The sequence below is a fragment of the Desmodus rotundus genome, chromosome 5 (genome assembly GCF_022682495.2).
Source record: "Desmodus rotundus isolate HL8 chromosome 5, HLdesRot8A.1, whole genome shotgun sequence".
Lineage (NCBI taxonomy): Eukaryota > Metazoa > Chordata > Mammalia > Chiroptera > Phyllostomidae > Desmodus > Desmodus rotundus.
The window spans coordinates 39,164,800-39,191,247 of NC_071391.1; the positions used below are offsets into that span (position 1 = coordinate 39,164,800).

The 26,448-nt window shown below is 47.9% G+C and overlaps 1 protein-coding gene and 1 long non-coding RNA gene across 8 annotated transcripts in view; one reads left to right on the forward strand and one right to left on the reverse strand.

The window, feature by feature from the left end:
- The window catches only part of AMPD3 (adenosine monophosphate deaminase 3), a 45,662-nt gene extending 26,463 nt beyond the window's left edge, over positions 1 to 19,199 (reverse strand). The window contains exons 1-2 of one of the 7 annotated variants that reach the window (XM_024558768.4): positions 18,752 to 19,199; positions 9,125 to 9,350 (exon numbers count right to left, since the gene is read on the reverse strand). In XM_024558768.4, coding sequence (XP_024414536.3) covers positions 9,125 to 9,345 — 221 coding nt within the window. In that variant the 5' untranslated portion in view covers positions 9,346 to 9,350; positions 18,752 to 19,199. Of the gene's footprint in view, positions 1 to 9,124; positions 9,351 to 10,962; positions 11,093 to 13,477; positions 13,691 to 14,352; positions 14,552 to 18,063; positions 18,186 to 18,386; positions 18,521 to 18,751 lie in introns of those variants that run through there. The other 6 variants (XM_045194053.2, XM_053924110.2, XM_045194056.3 and 3 more) reach the window with 6 other exon arrangements.
- LOC128780860 (uncharacterized) overlaps positions 13,797 to 26,448 on the forward strand; it is a 66,862-nt gene continuing 54,210 nt past the window's right edge. The window contains exons 1-2 of the long non-coding RNA XR_011651194.1: positions 13,797 to 13,923; positions 17,719 to 18,711. This is a non-coding gene — a long non-coding RNA (uncharacterized lncRNA). The remainder of the gene's footprint in view (positions 13,924 to 17,718; positions 18,712 to 26,448) is intronic.

A 26,448-nucleotide genomic window follows, 5' to 3' on the forward strand; every position in this document is an offset into this window, starting at 1 on the left:
CCATGCCAGAAACAAGAAGACTAGTTGCTCTACCTTGTGCCAGAGGGCCCAGCAGCCTCATGGATATTTATCCCACCACAACTAGGGCCGACAGCCACCAGCAAAGCACTTGATGACAATCGTGCCCCACCAGAGTCCACCAGACCCCTCCATTTCTCTAGGCACCTGTGACATCTATAGGGTGTGGAGAAAATGGTTAATCTCTAAAAGAGCCTCATGGCTCACAGGACGCAGCTGTCTTCTTCCTGGCTCTTGGCCAGGCCTCCTCATAGACCCAGCGACTGTTTTTCAGGAACTACAGTTCCTTCCCCTGTTCATACACCCTCTGCTTGCCGTGGCTCACTTCTCTGGGGACAAGACTGTTTACACCTGGAATAGAGGCGGCCACTTCCCAGGAGTCTGTTTTGCCCTGCCCTGGCCCTGCATAACAGGTGCCCTGGGTTATTTGGGAAACTCAGCCTGAACGAACTCCAGGAGCCTCAGGCCCAGGCTTCCCCCGCCTGCCATCCATTCATCACACAGCACTGAGCCGAGGGAGATGCCAACTCCCGCCAGTCCATCATCACCTCGACTAATGAGGTTCTCACTTTGCCATTGTTTGGACATTCACACTTAGAGGAAGAGCCATTGCTTTGGACTCCCTGTCACATTCTGACAGGCTCCCTTGGGTCCCATGAGACTGGCTTCAGTGTCACTCACATGCCTGCCAGGACACTGTTCTTAATCTCTATGCCAACTTCCACACATGCCTCAGCCAGGGCAGCCTGATGGCTGGTCCTGCCGAGGAGAAGCAAGGTGACATGTAAGGTGAGCAACAGGTAAGAATGGTATTAAAAAAAAAAAAAAGCCCCAACAATCAGAAAGCTGGAAGGCTGACTAAACCAACACCCCACCCAGATTGTCCTAGGAATGTCCATATTCTGCCTGGTGAGGAAGCCAGTATCCACCTGCTAATGTCCAAAGAATTCTCCTTCTTCTATGGCTCCAGCCTGGGTCCTCAGGCGAGCCTCAGTTGTCACATGTGAACTTCATTGGGCTGGAGCTCAGACTTTGCAGGCTCAAGGCTTAACAACAGACGAGCCAACTCCTCCTCAGGGCCCACTCACCTTAAACAAGGACTTGGAATAACCAGAGCTAACCCATAAGCTTGTATCTCAGAAAATTGGGAAAGCTAAATGGAGCCCAAGGATAGGGCCCTGTGTTCATTTTCTCTTGCTGCATGACAAACTGCCACAGCCATGTGGCTTCAAGCAACAGCCACTCACTGGCTCACAGCTCTGCAGGTGAGAAGTCTGGGTGGGCATGGCTGGGCTCTACGCTCAGGGCATCGAAGGCCAAGATCAAGATGCTGGCCACATTGAGCTGTTACCTGGAGACTCTGGGAGAAAATCCACTCCCAAGCTCATTTAGGGTGTTGGCAGAACCCAGTCCCATGTGGCCATAGACTGAGGTCCCTGGTTCCTTGCTGGCCCCTGGGCAGGGGTCACTCTCATGCCTGTACACAGACCTCTCCATCTTCAAAGCCAGGCATGACATGTGGTGCTGGTGCCCCGAATCTCTCTGACCTCCCCCTCCGTAACCAGCCCAGGAAAGCTCCCTGCTCCAAGGGCTCATGTGATGAGGTGAGGCCCACCCGGGAATCTCCCTCTCTGGGGGTCCACTGTGCCACACAGCACAGTAGAACCCCGGAGTCTGTGATGTTCGGAGGGTCTGGCGATTACAGAGGGGCATCTCTGGGGGGCCGCTTTAGAAATGCTGCGTGCCATAAGCCCGTATTGCATGCGCATCCTACTCAACCTTGGCTTAGCCAACAACGGCGAGAACAGCAGCTGGGGGTGTATGTGTGTGTGTGTGTGTGTGCACACATGAGCTTCTGTCCTTCTCGAGGCCATCTGTGTGGGAGACCCCACATGTGTCACAACAATCGAGGCTTACCATGACCGTCATCTGAGTCATAGACCCATGGGGTCTCCTGGCTGCAAAGGACTTTGAAGACGACACACTCCAACTCTCTCATGCAGGCAGCTGTTGCTCGAATACCTCCAGTAACAGAGAGCTCACTACATTTCTGAATGAGACATCAGCATTCAATCATTATTCAAAAACATTTACCAAGCACCTGCACCTACTCCGGGCCAGGCCAGTGCTAGGCACGTAAACACGAGGTAAACAAAATATGATCTGTTGCCACTGTTAGAAAGCACTTCCTTAGGACGGGCCAAGATCTGTCTGTTTACAGTCCCACCTGTTGCACCTCGTGCTCGCCCAGGGCACCAGCATGAGCCAGCTCACTCTGTCCCAGCTGGCACACCCCGTCCTTTCACGCCCACACGCTCACCTGGCAAAAACACAATCCTGCCAAAAAAGCTGGCAGGGTGTGGAGCTATGAGGATACCAGCTCCAGGCCAAGCCAGGGAGCCCGAAGGGCCAGGGAGCAGCTTTGTCCTGCTGGGCCACAGAGACCTTCTTGCCCAACCAGGTTATCAACACGAGATGATGAACAGCACACCTCAGCTGTTCGCATGCCCCCACCTGCTCTATGGCCCTTGGCTGGCCCTGCCATTCCCTATGTCCCCATCCTGCCCTGCCTCACTCCTCAGCCCTCCTCAGCTTCTCGGAACCAGGCATCCCAGAGCCTTTGATTGTAACATTTGATTAATATGCTAAACCCAAGTTAAGACCCAGGGCACTCCCTGCTCTTCTAAAGAACAGCTAGCATCTTCCCAGGAGCCTTTGAAGCCCACTGCACTGTGTACTCTGCCCAGAGGGCTTCCAGGCAGGGGCACCAGAGCAAACCTTTCCCCAAAGGCTCTCGACCCCGTACTGTGAGTCAGGGGGCCACCCATTGCCCTGGCTCCATTCAATAAACAACCGTGTGCCAGGCCCTGGGGTAGATGGGCAGAGAAAATATGACCCTGACTCCAGGGGCCGACTGGTGCCATACAGCCCAGCATAATCCAGGAGTGCTGTCTCACAATGTTCGAAGGCTCTGGAGATTACAGAGGGGAATCTCTGGGGGGCCGCTTTAGAAATACTGCCTGCCATAAGCCCATATCCCGTGAGCATCATACTCAACCGAAGCTTAGCCAACAACGGCGAGAACAGCAGCTGGGTGTGTGTGTGTGTGTGTGTGCGTGTGCACACATGTGCTTCTGTCCCTCTCAAGGTCATCTGAAGCCCCACATGTGTCGCAACACTAGAGGCTTACTGTGACCGTCATCTGAGTCATAGACCCACTGGTGGCTGGACAGATCCACAGACTGTATCACTGTCATCACACAATGGGGTCAGTGCGGTGAGGAGCCCTCGATACTTTGGGGCCCCAGAGGAGACACCTAATCCAGACCAGGGGTGGGCATGATGGAGCAGCAGGGTCAGAGAAGGTTCCCTGCATCATTCCCCGAGGGAGAGAGGAACATTCCAGAATTGGGAGGCTTGTTCGAACCCCTCCCACACATACACTCACATCATTCTGGCAGTGCCTACCCCTCCAGATGAGATACTCGAAAGGTTCAAGGCAGGAGTCACAAACCAGCACTGGTTTTACTAACAATTTGAATCTGAACACCATTAGATGGGGCGGGCATTCCCCACTTCCTCAGGCTCATCTGCGCCTATTGCTTCCACTGTCACTGCACTGAGTCACGTGGAAGGGAGGACCCCGGGTCTGAGGAGGAGCACAGCTGAAGAGCTGACACCTTCCCTGTTGTTGAGACCAGTGATCCCAGCCTATCCGAAAAGGAGAAGGTGGGAAGAGCTGACCACGATGCGCACTGCATGATGGGCCTACAGGAGGGCACTGGCGCCCCACACACAGCACTTACTGCTCCACCTGCACCTGCAGACCAAGTGACTTGTCACCTGCCCAGGTGGGTGTAGCTCTGATTCACTTACCTGAAGCCCATCAGGTATAAAGACTCACAGCCTCAAGTCCAGCCTCTCCCCTCACTCTCCTCTGATAGATAACCAGCCCTCACCTACAGCTGCCCTTCCTCCCCTCCCTCCAGACCAAGGGTAGGTCTCCACTCACCTGCCTCCTCCCTATCTCCTTTTCCCCAGTCCCTCCCAGCTGCCCTTCCTCCCAAAAGATCCCAGAGGTCAAAATGCTCCATTCTCAACGTGAAAAGCAGATGAACTGACTCTTTCAAATGAAGCTCTTTTTCCCATGGCCCTGAATCAACAAGTTACTGACCGGACAAGTTACAGACGTTTCATAAAGTAAAATAACGGGCTATGCTCAGTTCATAACAAATAACTGTTTACCTACTTTACTCCATACATTCTCGAGGAAGCAGCTGTTCTGGAGAGCTAATTTTTCAGATAACATCTGTCCCCCTTATACCCTACTTTTTAAAAGTTCCAACTTTGGTGTGGCTTTTTAAAATACAAATCATAATTCCTGTATCTTAATCTGAGCATGCTGAACGTAACCTAAAATTCTCCTGGTGACTCGGGGTCTTCACTATAGAATCCGTCTTCGAGGCCTTTTGCTCTGAGACCGCTATGCTTCGAATTCTTCAGAACCAGGGGCTTCCACCCCGCAGCCCAGGACGGCTATGAATGCAGCCCAACACAAAATCATAAATTTACTTAAAACCTTTTTGTGCTCATCACCAGTTTTTGTTAGTGTTTGTGTATTTAATGTGTGGTGGCCCAAGACAATTCTTCTTCTTCCAGTGTGGCCCAGAGACGCCAAAAGGTTGGGCCTTGCGTATTAGCTCCTTTAATTCTCACAAGATGGGCACTTTCGTTTTCCTCCATGTGCAGATTGGAAAAGGGCTCCTGCAGGCAGTTAGGAGCCTGGCCCACGGCCACTCCACAGTAAAGGATGGGTCTGTCTTGTGAACCCAGCGGGCTGGGTCCTCCGCCTGGGTTCCTCACCCCCACACATCATTTCTGTGACCCCATCTCTAGAAGTCCTTTTCTCACTTCTAATTTGCTTCCCTAAATTTGTCACAGGGTCAGATAACCGAGCTTGTTGAATCTGTGTAAAGTAATGATAAATAGGAGATCGAAGGCGAGTACTGGGGGATGCCAGCTAAAAGATATCTTTCAGTGATGAAAAAAATGTTCCAAAATAGGCTGCACAACTCTGCAAATACAATAAAAACCACTGAGTGGTACACTGTACATGGTGGAGAGTATGTTATATGATTATGTGGAAGAAGTAGGAGAGGCGAGGGAGCACTAACATGCATTTCGGTTGCTCAGAGATTTTTCCTGTTGTCGGTGTTGGCTAAGTTCCAACTCCATACTTTGTGGCGTAGGTAAATGCCGGCCAGGTAATATGACGGGATTCAAAGTGAACAGAAGATAGCTTCTGGCTACCACCAGCTGTTCCTGCCTTCTTGTCTTTGCCTCCCGAGTTTGACTCCATAGAGAGTCCACCCTTCCCCTCAGCTTGAGCCAGCCCGGCATCACAGGAGAGACCTGGACAATGTCATCTCCCTCGGGAGGCAGGGCTCTGCAGCGAGCCGTCCCTGCTGGCCTCCCAGTGGGGGCCTGGCCTGCAAACACGAGTGCTTCTCTGAGCCGCCTGGAGTCTGACTCCCTGGACTCGGCCCTGAGTTCTGGAGGGGTGATGTTGGAGCCCCACTCAGTTCTTACAGCAACTAGCATCCTCCACAGCAAGCCGCCATGGTTCAGGTGCTCGTCTTCCTCACTCACAGATCGCATTTTTCTTCTTTTTTGTAAGAAGCTGTTTTACTTCCTGGTTCTAGCTTGTGCTTTTACAATAGACTTAAAATAGTTTTGTTTTATTTTGTGTGGGTTTTTTTAGTGAAAGAAAAAGAAAATGGTTGTAAAAATCAAAAATAATTTAAAAAGCCTTCTCCAAACACCAGGAATATTCAGGTGTAGCAGAGGAGCCAGGGTGAGGGAGGGCTTTTTCAAAACTGGAAGCCCCACTTCATGTCACAATTTGAAACACAAATCTACCGACTCTGCGTATCTGGGGAGCTGCTGCTGGCTTCAGGCCTGTGGGCTCCTGGCCGGAGGGCGCCGTATCACCATTTATATTTCAGAATGTCAGGGGGGAGCGAGAGATGAAGAGGAAGCTGAGGAGAAAGTTCCTCCACAAAAGTGTCCACACCTGAATATTTGCACAACGGGACCCCTACTTGAGCAGAGAAACTGAAAGACAAAACGGGGTGTGCACAGCCCCAGAGGTCACGGACGCATCGGATAGGGAGCCCAGGGACCAGGCTGTCATTTGGCAAAAACAAAAAAAACAGTGGGTAAGGTGGAGCTTTGGCCCAGCTTCCCCCCATTTCATTGAGAAGCTGGCAATTCTATCCTGAGGAGCAACACCCAGTGTCATTCCAGTGGCATGGTTCCAGATGGCACCATAGACCCCACCCCTGCCTAACAAGGGGAGAGCCCCGTGGTCAAAGTGGGGCATTCCGCATTCAAAAGATGTGAATTTCCATTTCTGCTCTGTCACTGACTCGTTGTGTGTTCTTGTGCAAATTAATTTCTCTGAGCCTTATTTTCCTAATCTGCAAAACTGAGGGCATAAGAATATCCAGCCTGATGTGGGGATTGGGGAATGAAAATAAACCGCAGGCCCAGCACTGCACCTACAGTAAGAGGCAGACACTACTGCTGCCCATCTCCATCTGGGCAGCAGGAAGTAGGACAGTGAGCGTGCACAGGGGCTGCCTGTGACCCAGGCACTGTCCCCAGCCACGTGTTAATTCCCTCATTCCTCACAACACCTCAGGAAAGCAACTACTATTACTATCCTCATTTTGTACAGGAGGAAGAGACTGGGATACGGAGAGGCTTCCTAATTTGCCCAAGGTCACAGAGCACACTAGTGAGTGGCAGAACGCCGTGGTCCAGGGAGCTGTGGCCACCCTGACATAGTGCCTGTGGTGGCCACGGGGAAACAGGACATATTTCCTCCACTACACATCCGCTGCTCAGCACCACAGGCTGAGTGCTGGGCGTGTGGTGGGAGCCAGACACAGTCCTCAAGGCCTCCCGGGGCAGATGGAGGCAAACCAAGACCAACGCAACCTATTAAGTAGGGACAGAACAATGTTTCTGGAGAGGACGTTGCAAGGAATTCCTGGAAACCACGGAGCACCAATTGGACTTAGAGGACGAAGGCTCCCACTCCGCCGTTAGCCTGGGCGTTGATAAGAAGAGAACAATCTCTTTTTACAGGCGTCAGGCCCAGTGTCAGTCACACAGTCATGGAAACTGGAGCCAGAAACCTTATTCCTCGTGATACAAAATGCCAGGACTCCTCATTATTAAAGGTATAAATGATCAATTTATAAGACAGAGAAGGTCCTTCAGACCCATCAGTCCATAAAGTCACCCTCTGTTAAGCCAGTGCAGTGTGGACAAGGGTCTCTAGTCACCCCCTTCTTCACCCACAGGGGATGGCCGTGCCACTGAGCATGGGGCCACCCCACCTCTCCCGGTACAAGGCTGGCACTCGGAGTTGGCCGAGGGCACAACACCCCTTCATTTCATGTGCTCGCAGCCCCTCCGGGGAAGGAAAGCGCTTATTTTATGGGTGATGAAGCTCTGTTCTTGCCTTTATACCAATACTTTACTTTTTACTTCCTTACAAAAAGAAGTTAAGAAAAGACTGGACTTCTACACTACCAAGCAAAGAAAGGACTTGCCTTTAAAGAGGTACCTTCAGAAGAGCCTGATGTTTACTAGGTTGCAGAAAGACCCCAGTTCTACTACGTCAGCTACTGAGGGCTGAAGTATGCTGGCCAGACGGGCACCCAGCTGCAGCCCCACTAGGCACTTCGTCGAAGCTTTTCTGCTCTTTAACTCTGCCCTCCCAGGTAAGATAAACTGAAAAGGTGAGGGCTTCCCATTGCACTTGGACTAACATCCAAACTTCTTATCAAAGAGAGCACAAGGCCAGTCTGATCTGATGCCTGAGGTCACGGCTCTTCCCCCTTTAACCACACCTCTAACCCACATGGGCCCTGAAGATAGAGGGCCTTTGTCCTGGCTCCTCTCCCTGTCAGGCTCTCACCCAGCTCTACACATGCTAGTCCCATTATACCCTGTAAGCATCAGATGCAATGTCTCCTCCTCCAAGAAACGTTCCCTAAATGCCCCATCTGAAAAAGGACTACCCACCCCCACTCCAACGTACACACAGCTTTTCTTTCCCTCTCTCGACTCCTAGTCCTCTCCTTCCTAGCACCTGGCCTGGGCCTCGGCCTGGGCCTCTTTGTCCTCAGATCCACTCCTCACTCTCCCCTGTGTTTCCAGCTATGTATCAGCTGGTTTCTGGCTAGGTTTGGCCAATGGCAACCACTCAGGGAAACTGGAAGATGTCCTGCATCTCTCTCTGCCTTGGGAGGCATCTCTGCACCTATTGCTTTGCCTCCTTGGCTCCAGTGTCCACTGGAAAAGCCACTGCAGTTCCAACTTCTCCACGCTGGGCTCCAGCAACTCCAGCTCTTTCCACTGTCTCTCCAGCGTAGGGTGGTGGCTGCTTTCCATTGCATCTAACATCTGGGCTGCCTCCCACACCCCTGCTTGTCTTCTCAGTTCTCAACCACCTCTGTAACCAACTCCCTGCATTAAACTCCTACTTCTAATACTCAGGTGGTTTCTGTTTTCCTGATGAGGCCTTGACTGACACAGCTCATAACTTATTTTTTAATTAATTTGTCCAATTACTTCATTATTGCCTAGACCCACTGTACACTCTGTAGGGAAGGGACGACGGTGGTCTTGTTCGCTATTACATCCCCATTGCTCAGCACAGACCCTGGGAAATAGTGAACTGAGTTCATTAATAATGGAAAGTACTTGTCAAGTGATGAAAAGAAGTAAAATTTGTATTTCCTAAGAAATCCTCAAATTTCCTCAGAGGAAATGGACATTTCATTTGGAAATGGTGTGTATTTATGCACCTGATCCATTATAAAAACAGCAGCAAAGAGAGAGTGGTTTTTTCATCTTTTCAACCAAACAGGGGCACCAAAATGTCCTTCAAGAAATTGGTGATCAAGTGGTTTTGGTTAAGAAGTAAACTCGGCGCCCAGTTCCTATGAGCCACCCCATCTCAGGACAAACACCCACAGTCTGCCTGGGTCTGCACGACTGGACACACGACAGCTGAGTTGTGGGGACAAACCTTTTCACACTCTCCAGAGACTCCTGCTCCGCCAGCTCCTTCTGCAGCTCCCTCTCCTTGGCCTCCTTCTGGCCGATGGGGCAGTCCTCAGGGACAGTGAAGAGGGACAGGGCATCTTTGCTGTCCTCTTCTCGGAGCACTTTAGCAAACACCTTCTCGGCCAGGAGCCGGACTTGCTCGTCCACCTCAGAGATGTTCAGCTTGGGGAAGTGGCGCGGCATCTCGGCTAGCAGAAAAAGAACAAGCATTAACCTTCCTGAATTACTGGATGGCCTGAGTCACCATGTTGGTGGGGAGAGAAGGGCCAGGTCCCCAGTCCTCGGGGTCAGCTATGTACTCGGGATGTCCCCTGACCAAACCCAGCACGCCAATTTTTAAAACTAGCTCAACAAGTAATTGGATGTGAAGAGTGTAGTAGGGCCACCTACATTTCATGAGATAGCAAGTGTTCGGAAGTCAAAGAATGAACCATCCCACTAATTGTGCCTCCATTTGCCTGACCTCAGGGAATTCGAAGCACACCGCAGCCCGGCCTTTCCCAGCTTTGTTTCCACGATGGAGAAGGGAAAGGAAAGGTCAGCACCTTCCTCGCAGATTATGAGGAGGCCATTCCAGGTGCAACAATGACCAGACCTCACTCCCACTGCACAGGGGGTTTAATGAGTAGCTTAAGGTCCCATGAGATGACAGCAGAGCCCTAGGGAACCCAAGGCTAAATTCTTCATCACATGAGACAAGGCCTTTTGCTGAAAAGAAAGAATTTGCGATCACAGTCCCACCGCCTTCCAAGCCCTCTGGCACTGGTACCAAGACACAGCAAATAAAATATAGTAGTCCCCCCAGATCCAGGCGGAACACATTGCAAGACCCCCAGTGGATGCCTAAAACCCCAGATAACACTGAGCCCTATATGTATGATTTTGCCTATATATACATATCTATGGTGAAGTTTAATTGATAAATTAGGCATAGTGGGAGATGAACAATAACTAATAAAAATAGAACAATTATAATTAACATAGTGTAATAAAAGTTATGTGAATAAAAGTTATGTGAATGGCTTTATGGTCATTATTAAGTAAAATAAGGTTCCTTGAACACTTTTCCTGCAAGACAGTCGATCTGATGACCAAGAAGGTTAAGGGACTAATGAGCAGGAAGCGTCTACACAATGAGACGCTGGACGAAGGAATGGTTCCCACCCCCTGTGGGACGGGGCAGCCTGGCTACTCAGAGGGGCATGCAATTTAAAATGTATGAATTGTTTATTTCTGGAATGTTCTATTTACTATTTCTATACCACAGTCAACCGCAGGTAACTGAAACCACAGGAAGTGAAACTGTGGATAAGAGGAGACTATAGTAAAGGTTTAGAGACAGGGATACTCTTTACCTTTCACAGCCCAACGGAAAAGTCACTTCCTCAAAGAAGCTTGTCCTTATCCTGCATACTAGTTTCTTACTATCAGTGGTTGGCCTAAATCACCTGGTCGGTTCCTTTCTTCTCCGTTCTTCTGCCTTTTTTTCAATACTTAGCACTTATGTACATTCTGCCTTTACACTTATTAACTCAGTTAATCCTCTTATTCCCATTCTACAGCTGAGAAAATGAAGGCACAGAGAGCACACTTGTGAGGGTCATACCTTAATAAGTGAGCAGGAATTTAGGCTGTTCTCACCCTTGGCTCCCCTGTCCTGTTCCTCTCTCAGTCTCTACCCAGGGCTACGTACCCAGCACCCGGTTCCATCTGTGCTCCCAACCACTATGCTGCCCTGCTTCTCTCTGTCCATCCGGGCATCAAGGCAGGTGTCCCCACTGTCCCCAGCATCACACTTACGGCATCAGTGAATACTGCATCCTCTCAACCACCAGCTCTGGTAGGAGAGTTCCCTGTCCACTTTTTACCGCGGTTTCTTTAGGGAAGGATTAAAGAGAGAAGTGGTTTTGTCAGCCCAACAGATAAGGAGGAAGGTTGGATAGAGGCCAGTTGCTGTCTGGCAGGAAGAGGAAGCAATTACGGAGGAGGAGGGACTCATGGAGCCACCCTGGGACAGACACTCTCTGCCTCCCACCATTTTCTCAGCTGTGAGATAAAGGGACTAGGCTAAGTGGTCCCTGAGGCCTCTCAGTTCAAAGTGCCATAATTCTGGGGGCCAGAGAGGCTTCCAATGCCCGGGAGGCTTGCTGCTCAGGTCCTCTCTGCAGCACGTGGGTCTAATTCATCACACAGACAGGAAGGAGGAAAGAGGCCAGTGACAGGCAGGCGAAGAACATCTGTGGGCCCATCAACTGTGAAACCAATTTCTCCCTTCCATCCCCACCAGGACCCTGCCTTTCCTGGGCCTCTCTCACTCTCAGGGGGTTGAGGGGGAGGGAGCTGGTTCGGACAGAGGCAACCTCGACACGCAACCGTGCTAGTCTGTGGTGGCAGAGACCACGACAACACCAAGGCCTGGCCTGAAAAGAGGAAGAGGAACAGAGCTGCCTGGAGATCCTCACATCCCGATAGCAGAGAGAAGGGGAAGCTGGAAACCGTCAGAGCAGAGGCTGGGAGAAGAAGGTGACAGGAGAGAAATGGAGAGAAAGACAGAGAACTAGATCCAGGAGGAGCTGTTTGCCCGAACAAATCTGGACCTTCACCTGGCAACTCTAAGGCCACAGGTCAAGGGCAACATTCCAAAACCTCACATCTATCTCAGAAGTAAACATCCAATAGGCCCCAGGCAAGGAGCAGCCAATGCCAGGAAGCAGCCATACCATTTAACATTTTCTAGAAGTTGCCTCTAAGAAAAGAAACTGAAGGAAGGAAAAGGCACAATGATATTTGCATGCATAGCTTTAAAATGTCCAAATTAGAGCACACCCACTTGAAAAAAATCGTTAAGCCGCCAAAATCATCATCAGGAGGTCAGTGCAGCCACATAAAATATCTTACGAAATAACAGTGAGTAAAAAATGAGTAAATAAAGCTGTATCCACACTTTGATCACAATGATATGAAAATGTGTCCCTTTGTGCACAAGGGCTGTAAGAGGGACACACGCTCAAATGGCAGGACTGCCCGTGTGAGAGGCGGCATCTGATCTGGATCATTACTGCTGTGATAATGTCACTTTAACAAATACAGAGGAGGTAGAAAGGCATTGAAGAGACGGAAGAGTTTACAAAAAGAGAGAAACAAAGAAAAACAGATCAAACTTCAACATCCCAGGTTTTGGCAGTTACCACCACCTAACCCACCCCACAGAGAGACAGCGCAAAGGGAATCACACCGTTGAGACCTATCTCTGCATTAGCTCTTGCCCTGGACAGAAGCTGCCTCCCACCACATTCCTATCCCCTATGCTTTACCCCCACAAACACACATAAGCCACACACCCCAGATCCCCTCAGAAACAGGCATTTGAGGGGTCCTTTGTGTCTGAGGGCTCTCATGCCAAATCTTGCCATATTCTTCCATGAAGTATTTTTAGCTTGATCAAGTCAACTAAACGTACTTTTCAGAATGCACCTTTCTACAAAAGATCTCCTTCTTTCTTTCACTTAAATAGCTTCAATCAGCCTTTGTCAAACTGGGTCCCCTAAGAAGTCGATACCTATTGCTGGTAAAACAAGTCCCCTAGTCAATTATTAGGGAGATGCTGCATTCCATCGCCCCTCAACCCAGATTCACAGGGCGCATCAAAAACTCAAGGGTCACAGAGTAGCATTTCCCCACAGAGCCACCCCCTGCCCCATTTTTTTAAAACAGAACCCCTATGAATCTCCTGCAGAGCTACTACCAATGTCTTAAGTAATTAGTGGAGGCTTCGTTCCATGCCCTACTATGAACCAAGTAACCCAGAAGGGGTGCTGGGCTAAGTCAGTGGGTCTCAGAAACCTCCTGTATACCTGCTGTCTTCCGGACAGCCTGGGCAGACAGTTCCCACCTGCCAACTCCTCCCTCCACTTCTTGTCTCTCTTCTCAGACCTACACAGGCAAGGCTACAGGCGGAAGAAAGCCCATTCTGCAGATGCAAAGTAGGGCTTCGGCTCCAGCTGCTTGTTCAAGCCTGATTTTCAACTTTATTGGCTAGAGCCAGCAAGCTTGGGAGGCTTAACTGTGAATTCACCAGCACTGGCTAGTGATACAGCTTATCTCACCATTACATACAACACCCTCCAGGGAGCCTGCAGAAGTGTCCCAAAGGCAGAAAGTTGTAAAATTGCCACCAATTTCAACAAACAAAAACTGTGGCACCACAGCCCCTTCAGAAAGGAAGCACAGCGTCACTTAAATCCACCCCCCTTACATAGATGAAGCTGGTCCCTGCTCTTGCCAGACTCCCATCGTCAGAACCCACAACACAGACCTGATCCTAGCACTGGAGTCTCCATGGCTGCTCCTGAGGATGCCACACAGGTGACGCACACAGGCCAGGGCTGGGAGCTGCCCAGGAGGCTGAGCTGAGTCAATGCAAGCGCAGCTAGCTGGGTCCTATCTGCCGTTGCCAGGGTGGGAGGTCTCTGCTTTGCATATCTGTGAGCAGCCTTGAGCAAGAGCAGGAAAAGTCTGGGCTGGAAATTCTCCCATGAATATAAAGCAGAAGTGGAAAATTTCCAAGAGTCCTAAAGGGCTCAGGTCATGCAATTATCCACGGCTGCTATATCTGAATGCAGTGTCCTCGCCCTGTCCACAGCGCACTCCAAAGCAAGAAGCTGAAACCACGGCTGCCCCAACGCAACAGCACGCCCAGCCTTCCTGATTAACCCCAGAAGAAGCACAGCCTCTGTCTAACATCCAGACCCTTCCAGAAAGGTAAGCAGTAATGTGCAGTACCATCCTTTGCTTCCTCCCCTCAGAAGGCCCCCCCAAAACAACCCATCCGAGAGCATGCCAGGACTGGCAGGGGGGCTCTGAGCCCAGTTGCCCCTAAGAGCTCCACCCCCCTCCTCTTCTAAAAGTGGGAAGGTCTATGAACTGCTCCCTCCTTTCCCAGGAAAGGACAGAGACTCAGAAAGAGGGGAAACTGAGGCAGGAGCAAGCCAGGATGAAAAGCTGGCATACCTTGTTCCACGCCTTCCTTTCTTCCCTCGAGGAACCTGGGCATCACCGGTGACTGGGCAGCCTGACAAACTACCAGAGTGTGATGGCGCGCACGTACCCACCCACACACCCACACACACACACACACAAAATATGTCTTGCCTCACCCACTTGAGCCCATCCTCCCCACCCTCTCCTTACGGCCGCTCACGGTGTCCACGTGGGCCTCCAGCTCTGAGAAGCCTCCTGAGCCCTGGCTGGACTCAGTCACCCTGCCACCAGCAGCTGCCGCTCCCACTGGGGAAGGTGGGGCTGCCTCCAGTGACCCACGGAAGAAGTCCTCTAAATGCAAGCAGGGTCAATTAAAGCAGGATCACAGGGTGCAAAGCTCTACTCTTCATCCACCCTTTAGGAGAAGGACAGTCCTGTGTGGGCAGGCTCAGAACAGACGCACAGCCTCCCAGTGACCTGGACAAGTGGTGTGGGTCTGGGAAATAACCGTGAGCAAAATGGCTATTTCTGTGGTGCTGTTGAAACCCTGGGGAGAAGAGCCCAGAAAAGATGGGTCAGTTGTTTACTGCGAGGCTGGCTCTAGCCCTCATTTGGGCCCGAGTGACCTTCTCATGTCCAATCGTGAGGTTGTGCCTTCCCGAGCCCACATAATAATTTCTGTGTGTACAGAGCAGGATTGCATGGTTGACACACGATCCCTGGGCCACGGCTGGGCTTTAGCTACCCAGAGATTACAACCCACCTGTTCTCGCAGCTGTTTCATAAACAGCGCAACCGGCAGGCTATAAGCAACCCAGAGGGAAGGTAGTATGTATTCATTAAATAATTAAATTACTTGAATCATAGAGAAAAAAATTGAAGCCCATAGTACTGTTCTGCCAGATGGGAGAAAGGGCATATGATTCCTTCTGCTGGTGTGTTTGGGGGAGAGGAGGGGTTTGAGGGGCCACTGCCATGGGAGCATCCTAGACCATGCCTCTGAGAAACTACCTGGATTCAACACATTCAGGGAATTTCATTCTGCACCTTGAACCAGACCATGGACAGCCTCAGTCTAAATATGCACTTTCCAAAATGTAGTCTGTAGAACATAAGACTTAGAAAATACTGCATATTAGAGTCTCTTAGGGGAATTCATGCACAATTCCTACTAGCAGATTCTAAATACCCGTGAAGTCCTGCAGTGAAGAATAAGTCTTGAATTAACTTTGTTTAACTCAACAGACTTATTTGACTCTCCCACCACTGCCACCGAAGGAAAAAAACACCTATTAATATCCCATGGCCTGGGCTTTGGAAAATGCCTTCCACTATGTGCCTTCGTTTCCAACTTAGAGAAAGCTGCCTTCGTGGGGCCCAGCTACGGGAGTGAGACCCACGCCATCAGGTCCAGATGGAGAGATGCCGCACCCCTGCTAGCATGACACAGGTTGGGACCATTGGCAAGGGTCCCACTGGAGCCAAAGGGATTCAAGGCCCTCCCCAACAGTGGCAGTTTAAGAGGAAACTGCGGCTCTGTCTCAGGAGGGCAAGCCTCGCTTAGGACCTCACACTTTCCTTTGAGCCCTAATGTGTCCAGGCCTTGAGCCTCGGGGCCTAGATGACTCCTTGGACTGAGAAGCACTGGTCCCACGCTCAAAGCCCTATTCCCTTCTGAAGAAACCTTAAGACAATCTATAATAACCAGGCCCAGGACTTGTATCTCCTGCCCAGGACACCAGAGTACATTCTCTTTTATCATTTACATGCCCAACACCCCAAAACAGAAAAGGCTGGAATCAAATTATGTCCTATCAAGAAAAGTATGTCCCCTGCCAAAAGGATGCTGTTTCATGTACTGAGGTGTGCATGACTCAATGGGAGTTGGGCAAAGGGGCTTCCCCTGCTAAATATCAGCTCCACTGTGTCCCCTGCCTGGAATATAGTAGGCATCAGTAAATACTTGATGAATGGGGACATAAAATAACGAAGGTGTCAATGAGCTAATGATTAACCTACTTAGAGCATGCTCAGAGTCAGTACTATGTGTGGTTAAAAATATGGACTCTAGCCAGACTACTTAGGTTTGAATCCTGTTCCACCGCCTAGTTGCATGACCTTGGGCAAGTGACTAAACTTCTCTGGCTCAGTTCTATTCCTTATAAAGTGGGATTAATAATAGTACTGACCTCATACGTTGCCATGACAATCAAATTAGTTAGCATATGTAAAGTGCTTAGAATAGTACTTGGCACAACGTACGTGCTTTATAAGAATCATCTAGCAACATCACTGTCATCATGAGATCAGGTGTGAGGGAGTCCAGCTGAGGAAATAACCACGGATTTTTATCTAGACCCTGAATCCTTTTATTCAACAATGTTTATGGAGTACTATTGTGTGCCAGGTTCTCTCTCAAACTCTTACTTGGGGGCAAGGAAAAGGAAACCATGGTTAAATGTGACACTAGATCAGGAGAAATAGCCTTCTTCCCAATGAATGATACTTCTTGCTGAGTGTGCACGGCCAGCACTCCAGCCGTGAGCCCATCCTCTTATGCCCCAGCCTCTCATATATCATAGCCCAAAGCCATGGCCTCCTGTCCAGATATGCAGCAAGCATACAGAAGGACTAAGAAGTGAATACATTTGGTGGAAGAACCAGGAAGGCCACTGAGTAGCTTTAGGAAAGAAAAGGTGTCTTCCTGCTTTTCTCTAAGGCTACTTTTTATGTTCCCATCATATTTTCAAGATATAGGATTGATTCTGAGGCCAGTTGAAGATTAGTTCACCTAGTGTGAAGACAAAAGAAATGGGCCTCATCTTGTGCCATTTCTTGACTTGGTTGAGAGCCACTCACCCCTTACCCAGGATCTCAGAAGGACTGAGATGGGACAAAAGGTGGGGCTGAGAGGCCCAAGAATCTTCCAGCAACCCACCTATGCAAGCCCCATGATTCTCAGACTGGGCAACCCCCTACCATCATCTTCAGAGCAAGCCAGCCCCTCGGAGTCGCAGCCAGGCGAGGCTCACCACCCCACACCTGCTGTCAGCACTCAGGTGAGAGATGACAGGGCTCTGTCTGCCTGGTCCCAGGGCTTGAAGACCCCTCACCATTAATGCTTCAAAGCCAGGGGAGGAATTTCTCCTATGAGGGCTCCAGTTGCAGCCAGCTTTTCCCTGAATATGGTCAAATGTTGGTCGCCACATCCAGGGGGATAGCCAACAAGAGCTCAGGACCATGCTAAAATTCCTCCTAGTGCTTCCCCCTAGCTCCTTTGGTAATTTGTTATCACCAAGCTTCCAGGCACACACAAGGACCTAAGAGCCCGGGAAAATGACACTGGTTAGTGCAAGCCTCTCCTACTCCAGGGCCTCTCAAAACTCACCCCAGAGCCTTTTGCCAGCCAAGACAAGCCATTAGCAGCTCCCCTGGCAAAGCACCTAGCAAGTTCAAGGGCAGAAAGCAGACTGCCAGAGCAGCACACCTCCTCTGCCAGGAGGAGCCAAAGAGGTAAGGATGAAGGCCTCAACCGACCCCATCACCCTGTTATCCTGTCCTTCCCCCTGCCTCCAGGTGGAAGTCCACCTCAGCAGTAAGCATCCGGCCAGTCCTCGGGCGCCACTTCCCGGCGCTTAAGAGGCCGCAAATCCAGTTTAGGCCACCAGAGAGCTGAGATGCGGCGGCTCACCTGAGGCCTCAGGAGCCCGGGCCAACGCAGAGACCAGGGTAGGAGCACAAGCAAGGGCCCGGGCAGGGGAGGGGCCCAGGGTCGGCGGCCGCACTCGCGCCTCCGCCTCGGTGACCTGGGAAGCCCAGAGTCCTGGTCCCTACCCCAAGGCGCTCCGACTCCCGCCCCGGGCGGCAGGGGCCGCGGGGCTCAGGACCCAAGGTCAGCAGCGCAGCATCGCGCGCACTCACCGGGTTCGGGGCACAGGGCCCTGCTGTGGACCGACAGGGGGCGGCCCGCAGGGCTGGAAGCAGGTGGCAACCATAGGCAGAGCGCACGGTAAGCGACTAGTAGAGGGCTGCCCCGCACTGCAGCCAGCTGGGCGTGAACCCGGCCAGGCGGCGCCCCCGCCCACCCTCGGCAGGAGCCGGCTGTGCAGCCGACACTGGCGAGGGCCGAGCGTTCCCAGGCTACACCGCTGCGGATCCTCGGCCCCAGAGCCCCGGGCCCGCCCCGAGGGAGGAGGAGAGCCGTCTCCGCAGGGAAGAAGCGTCCTCGGTCCCTGCCTTATTACCTGGGCAAGGAGAGGAGGAGAGGCGAGGGACCAGCAGCGAGAGGCCGCGGGCCGCCACCAACACGCAGGTCAGTCCTGCGCGCCGCCGGCCAACCAGGCCTGCCCGCCTCCACCTGAGCACCGGGCCGCGCTGCTGCGGGAAACTTGAGAGCCAGGGGCTGCTCTGTCCTTCGGCCGGCCGGCCAGAGCGCGCGGGCTTCAGCCAGGGTCAGACTGCAGCCAAGCTCCCCGGACCTCGCCTCCGCTGCCAGCCACCGGCCCCGAGGACGCTCCCCGCCGGTGCGGATGTGCCCGAACCTCCCCTCCCGCCGCGACTTTTCCCAAGGTGAGGTTCTGAGGTCACGACCGTCAAACAGGTGACTTACTTGCTGTAGCTGAACGCACTCGCAGGCACAGGTTTTTCTCCGGGTCTCGCGACTGGCTTCCTTGTTCCCACAGCCAGTGAGTGCTCTGTAACTCCCTTACTCGCCTCTTCCCTGTGTCTGAACCTGCTGACCACGCCTTCCTTGAATGCTCCGAGTACAGTTTTCAGAGTTGGCGCCACCTCTCCTCTCTTGAAATGTGGCAGGTACCTCCACTAGAAGGTTTTGATTGTGGCGTTCACCCGCGGCCCCACAGCCGCCTGCCTCCTCTCATCCACTGGCCCACTCTGGGGGTCTCACCCACCTCCATGGTTTTAACAACCTTCTGCCTGCTAACAATTCTTGAACCTCATCTCCAGCCCTGAATGCTCCAGAGCTGCAGATGGTGTATCCAACTTCCTGGGACACGTCTCCACGTAGAGGTTCTTAAGCGCAGGAAAACGTAACCAAACTCCAACTCCTCGTTTCCCCCCAGGAGCGCGCCAGCCTTCGTGGATGACAGCACCGGCACCTCTCCCCCAGCCAACCCTTGGGAGACGTTTTGACTTTCTCCTCTTCATCTCTCACACCAAATTCGTCCCCGAGGGAGAAATAAAACTATTCATTAGTGAGTCCCCGCTTTGTGTCCTCACTGTGCCAGCTGCTTTCATAGTTGTCTCATTTAAGCACCAGTTTTATTCTTTTTACCCGTAGCTTGATATTTACAACTTGTTTCTAAATAATTTGCACGTGCAACTCTATTAATATATTATAAAGCACACTAAAAAACATTTAAAGGATGTGGTGAAGATGAAACAATTTTAAATTATGTACTTCATTTTTTAAATCCTCAACTGAGGATATGATTATTCATTTGAGAGAGAGGAAGAGAGAGACGGAATCATCGACGTGTTGCTTCTCCGAAGCACCCTGACGTGGGGGTGGTGGGGTAATCTAACCGCAATCTAGGTGTGAGCCCTGGTGGGTAATCAGTAATCGAACCCACAACCCCTTGGTGCCCAGAAAGATGCGCCAACTAGCTGAGCCACCTGGCCAGGACTAAATTATTTCATGTTTAACGAATGGTACAATATACCTTTTTCTTTTCACTTCAGAGTTATTAGCAAACATATGTTTGATGAGAGCACCATGATTTAAAATGGGATTAATAAATCAGTTTAATATTTTATGAGACTAGAAAGTATGCTTTTAAGTCCAGTTAATGTCAATACTTGGTCCTAATGGCTGTTAATGAAAAAAAAAAAAAAAAAACCTCAGAAAGAAATAGACCCAAATAGAAGAATTCTGTCTTTGACTGCACTTATTAAATCACAGTTCTCACTGTTTAAATCGCATCTATCCATGTGAAATTCTACCAGAAAACTCCTTTGTCCATGAAGCCGACATCTTCAATGAGGTTTTCATCAGTTGTTCTTGCAAATATTTTTGACAATGGGATTTTTTTAATTCTTGAAAGTCTTCATTTGAAAGATCGTAAAATTGGTTCAGAAGTATACTTCTTAATTTTGAAGACGTGGCTATGACAGTCTTGGAGGCGACACTGACATGCTTCATTGTGGCATTAAAATTACATGATATTGGTCACAGGTCCAAACATCAATTTCAAAGTGCTTTCCCCCAAACAGGATTCCTTTAAAGCAAAGTTACATTCGCTGCTAAAATACTAACTTTGCCCGACGGGTATTGTATGTGTGTGTGTGTGTGCACGTGTGACAGTCACAAGAGCCAGCACGCCAGAGGTCAGCACATTTGGAACACTTGTTCTTCTGTTAAAGAAACACATGTGTTGATTTTACAAGTTTTAAGTCTTTTGCCTTGAGATAATCAGTAAATCTTTGAATAATATAAAACCTTTTCTTTTTCTTTTATTTTACATTTTATTTTTATTGTATTTTTCCATTAGCATTTAACTCCCTTATGCCATCCTCCCCCCTGCAATCACCACACTGTTGTCCATGAGTCGTTTTTGATCGATCCCTCCACCCCCCCACCCACCCACCCCCTATAGCTGTCAGCCTGCTCTCTATCTATGAGTCTGTCTCTATTTGGCTTGTTAGTTCAGTTTGTTCTTTAGATTCCACATATGAGTGAGATCATATGGTATTTGTCTTTCTCTGATTGGCTTATTTCACTTAGCGTAATGTTCTCCACGTCATAGATGCTAATGCAAAGGGTAGAATTTTCTTCTTTTTTATGGACAAGTAGTATTCCATCGTGTAAATGTCCCATAGTTGTGTTACCCACTCATCTACTGATGGGCACGTGGGCTGCTTCCGTATCTTGGCGATTGTAAATAATGCTTCAGTGAACATAGCAGTGCTTATGTTCTTTCAAGTTAGTGGTTTGGGTTTCTTCACATATATTCCCAGAAGTGGGATTGCTGGGTCAAAAGGCATGTCCATTTTTAATGTTTTGTGGTATCTCCATACTGCTTTCTATAGTGGTTGCACCAGTCTGCAAAAGTGTTCCCTTTTCTCCATATCCTCACCAGCATTTGTTATTTGTTGATTTATTGATGATAACTGTTCTAACAGGTATGAGGTGATATGTCATTTTGGTTTTAATTTGCATTTCTCTGATGATTAGTGACATTGAGCATCTTTTCATATGTCTACTGGCCATCTGTATGTCCTCCTTGGAGAAGTGTCTATTCAGGTTCTTTGCCCATTTTTTAATTGGATTGTTTGGTTTCTTGGTGTTGATTTTTGAAAGTTCTTTATAAATATGGATATTAACCCCTTATCAGATGTATTGGCAAATATGTTCTCCCATTCCGTGGTTTGCCTTTTTATTTTATTGATAGTCTCCTTTGCTGTGCAAAACCTTTTTAGTTTGATGTAGTCCCATTTTTTCTTTTTTTTTCTTTTGTTTCCCTTGCCTGGGGAGATATATCAGATAAAATATTGCTATGACCAATGTCCAAGATCTCACTGCCTATCTTTTCTTCTAGGGTTTTTATGGTTTTGGTCTAATATTTAAGTGTTTAATCTATTTTTAATCTATTCTTGTTCATGGTGTAAGAGATAGTATAGTATCATTTTTCTGCACATATCTGTCCAATTTTCCCAATAGTCAGATGTTAATTGACTACATAGGTATGGGTTTATTTCTGGGCTCTCAATTCTATTCTGGTGATGTATGTGTCTGTTTTTATGCTAGTACCATGCTATTTTGATTACTATGGCCTTATAGTATAGTTTGATATTAGGTAGCATGACTCCTCCAACTTTGTTCTTTCTCAGGATCACTGTTGCTAAGCAGGGCCTTTGTCTTTCCATATATAAGTTTTTGAAATATTTGTTCTAGTTCTGTGAAATACGACATTGGAATCCTGATAGGAATAGCATCGAATCTATAGATTGCTTTGGGTAACATGGACATTTTAATGATGTTAATTCTTCCTCTCTATGAACATGGTATATGCTATTTGTATCTTCTTCAGTTTCTTTCTTCAATGTCTTACAATTTTCCATGTACAGGTCTTTTACAGCCTTGGTTAGATTTATTCCTAGGTATTTTATTATTTTTGAAGCAATTGTAAATAGGCTTGTTTTCTTAATTTCCCTTTCTGTTAGTTCACTATTGGCATATACAAATGTAACTGATTTCTGGATATTAATTTTGTATCCTGCTAGTTCACTGGATTCATTTATGTTACAGTAGTTTCTTGGTGGAATCTTTGGGGTTCTCTATGTACAGTATCATGCCATCTACAAATAAATACAGTTTTACTTCTTTCTTTCCAATTTAGATGCCTTTTATTTCTTCTTCTTGTCTGATTGCTATGGCTAGGACTTCCAGTACTATATTGAATAAGAGAGGTGAAAGTGGACATACGGGTCTTGTTCCCAATATTAAGGGGAACTACCAGCATCATGCCCATTGAGTATGATGCTGGCAGTGGGTTTGTCATATATGGCCTTTATTATGTTTAGGTATGTTCCCTCTATTCCCACTCTGCTGACAGTTTTTATCATAAATGGGTGCGGGATTTTATCAAATGCTTTTTCTGCATCAATTGATATGATTATGTGGTTTTTATCCTTCATTTTTTTAATGTGGTGAGTCACATTTATTGATTTGTGAAGGATGTACCAAACTTGCATTCCCAGAATAAATCCCACTTGATCATGGTATATGATCTTTTTAATGTATTGCTATATTTGGTTTGCTAATATTTTGTTGAGGATTTTAGCAACTATGTTCATCAGGGATATTGGCCTGTAATTTTCTTTTTTTGTGGTGTCTTTATCTGGTTTTGGAATTGGGATAATGCTGGCCTCATCAAATGAGCTTGAAAGCTTTCTCTCTTCTTGAATTTTTTGAAATAGTTTGAGAAGGAAAGGTGTTAGTTCTTCCCAGAATGTTTGGTAAAGTTCACCTGTGAAGCCATCCAATCCAGAGCTTTTGTTTGTTGGAAGATTTTTTTATTACTGCTTCAATTTCACTAGGTGTAATCTCTTTATTCAGATTCTCTGATTCTTCCTGATTTGATTCTGGAAGATTATGTATTTCTAGGAATTTATCCAGTTCATCCAGGTTGTCCAAATTGTTGGCATATAGTTGTTCATAATATTTTCTTACAATCCTTTGTATTTTTGGTGTCAGTTGTTATTTCTCCTCTTCATTTCTGGTGTTATTTGAGTCCTCTCTCTTTTTTTTCTTGATGAGTCTGTTTAAAAGTTTGTCAATCTTTTTTATCTTTTCAAAGAACCAGTTCTTGGTTCATTGATCTTTTGTAATTTTTTAGACTCTATTTCATTTATTTCTGCTCTGATATTTATTATTTCCTTCCTTCTATTCACTTTAGGCTTTGTTTGTTCTTCTTTTTCAAGTTTCTTTAAGAGTAAAGTCAGCTTTTTTAAATTTTAAAAATAGTTTATTGTTATATGTTACTTTCTAGTCCATTTTCACTTTTATATGTAATTTTATTTTATTTTTTTACTTATACTTTATGGATTATGCTATTACAATTGTCCTGATATTTCCCCCTTGCCCCTACACACCTAGCACCCCACACTCCCTCCCTCAGTCAATTCTTTCCACCATTGTTCATGTCCATGGGTCATGTGTATGTTATTTGGTTACTCCATTTCCTATACTGTACTTTACATCCCCATGACTATTCTGTAACTACCTATTTATACTTCTTGATCCCTTCACCTCTTTACCCATTCCCCCACAGCCCCCTCCCATCTGGCAACCATCAAAACATTCTCTGTATCCATGATTCTATCTCTTTTATTCTCGTTTGCTTAGTTTGTTTTTTAGATTCAATTGTTGATAGATTTGTATTTTTTGCCATTTTATTGTTCATAATTTTGATCTTCTTTTTCTTGTATAAGTCTCTTTAACATTTCATATACTAATGTTTGGTGGTGATGAACTCCTTTAGTTTTTTTCTTGTCTAGGAAGCTCTTTATCTGCCCTTCAATTCTAAATAATATTTTCTGGATAGAGCAATCTTGGCTATAGGTCCCTGCTTTTCATTACTTTGAATATTTTTTGCCAATCCCATCTAGCCTACAAAGTTTCCCTTGAGAAATCAGCTGACAGTCTTATGGGAACTCCCCTGTAGGTAACTAACTTCTTTTCCCTTGCTGCTTTTAAGATTCCCTCTTTATGTTTAACCTTCGGCATTTTAGTTATGATGTGTCTCGGAGTGGGCCTCTTTACATCCATTTTGTTTGGGACTATCTGTGCTTCCTGGACTTGCATGTCTATTTTCTTCACCAAATTAGGGAAGTTTTCTTTCATTATTTTTGCAAACAGATTTCCAGTTTCTTGCTCTTCCTCTTTACCTTATGGCAACACTATGAGGCAAATGTTGGACTTCTTGAAGTTGTCCCAGAGGCTCCTTATACTATCCTCATTTTACCAGATTCTTTTTTCTTCTTGTTGTTCCACATGGTTGTTTTGTGCTTCCTTATGTTCCAAATCATTATTTGATTCTCAGCTTCATCCACTCTACTGTTGTTCCCTGTAAATTGTCCTTTATTTTAATTAGCGTATCCTTCATTTCTGACTGGATCTTTTTTATACTGTTGAGGTCCTCACTAAATTCCTTGAGCATCCTTATAATCAGTGTTTTGAATTATGCATCTGGCAGATGGCTTATCTCCATTTAGTTTAGCTCTTTTTCTAGCATTTTGATCTGTTCTTTCCTTTGGGTCATGTTTTCTTGTCTCCCCATTTTGGCAGTCTGGCAATCTCCCTATCTTTGTTTCTATGTATTAAGCAGAGCTGCTTTGACTCCATGTCTTGGTAGTGTGGCCTAATGTAGTAGGTGTCTTGTAGGGTTCAGTGGCACAGCTTGTCCTGTCATCCAAACTGAGTACTCAAGGTACACCCTTCATATGGGCTGAGTACACCCTCCTCTTGTAGTTGAGCCTTGGTTGCTTTTGGCAGATCAATAGGAGGGATTTACCCATGCATATCAGCTGCAAGGACCAGCTGTGACCACTGACCACCAATCTCCACCCTCCATGGAGGATCAGCTGTGCAGGGGCACTGTGGTGGTCTCCTATGTGGTTTGTAACAGTACACTGGGTGCATAGGTCCTGGGGTTTTCTGGGTGGTGCAGGCCAAAATCACTGTGTTTTACCTGGGGCTACCCTGCCTGAGCTATAAAGAAGTCTGAGATGGTTAATACTTGTGCTGAGCTTTAGATCCCCAGATGAAGCCAAGCTGTGAACCTAAGCTGGCGGCTGATAGTGAACCTGGGGCTCACTGAGGCCAGCTGTTGGTTGTTTGAGAGGATTTAGGAATTGTGAAGAATCAGCCAAGGCCAGCCATTTATATGGAAAAGCAGCTTGGGTGGGACCATAAATTGGGTGGGGCGGAGTCTCTGAGGATCTCCAAGGCAGGGCCAACAGTGTTAGCCAGTTTGCTGGCTCTGTGGGGGGAAGTTTTAGAAAAGGGACAATGGCCTCTGCTTGCCTTGATTCTAGACATTTCAGTTTCTCCCTGTATACCACTGGTGCCTTTCAACCTGTTACCCTGGCGCTGGAGCTCAGAGGAAGTGAGTCTGAGTAGGTGAGTCCATGAGTGAGTTCTTTAAGAGGAGCTGCTTGGGACTCCACCAGTTTCTTCCACCAACTCAATCTCCACTGGTTTTTGCAGCCAAAAGTTGTAAGGACTTATCTTCCTGACACTGGGACCCTGAGGTTGGGGGACCTGGTGTGGGGCTGGGGCTACTTGTTCCCGACATATCCCTCCTGAATTTTTATCCACCATACGTGGACAAGGGACCAGCCCATTCCATGTCTGCACCCCTCCCACCAGTCTGGATGGATGTGGTTTCTTTAATTCCATAGTTGTCAGGCTTCCATTCAACTTGATTTCTGAAGGTTCTGACTGATGGTTGTTCTATATTTTAGTTGTAATTTCGATGTGGTTGTATAAAGAGGTGAGCTATGTCTGCACACGCCACCGTCTTGACCAGAGGTCTAGAGTGTTTATTTGAGCTTTTTCTTGTATTTGTGAGATAGGCCCGTGATGCTATGAATTTCCCTCTGAGGATTTCTTCCCCTGTGTCCCACAGATTTTGATATGGTGTGTTCTCATTTTCATTTGTGCCAAGGTATCTTTTGATTTCTCCCTTGATCTTGTTGTTGACCCATTGTTTAATAACATGTTATTTAGCTTCCATGTCTTTGTGTATTTTTCAGTGTTCCTTTTGCGATTGATTTCTAGTTTCA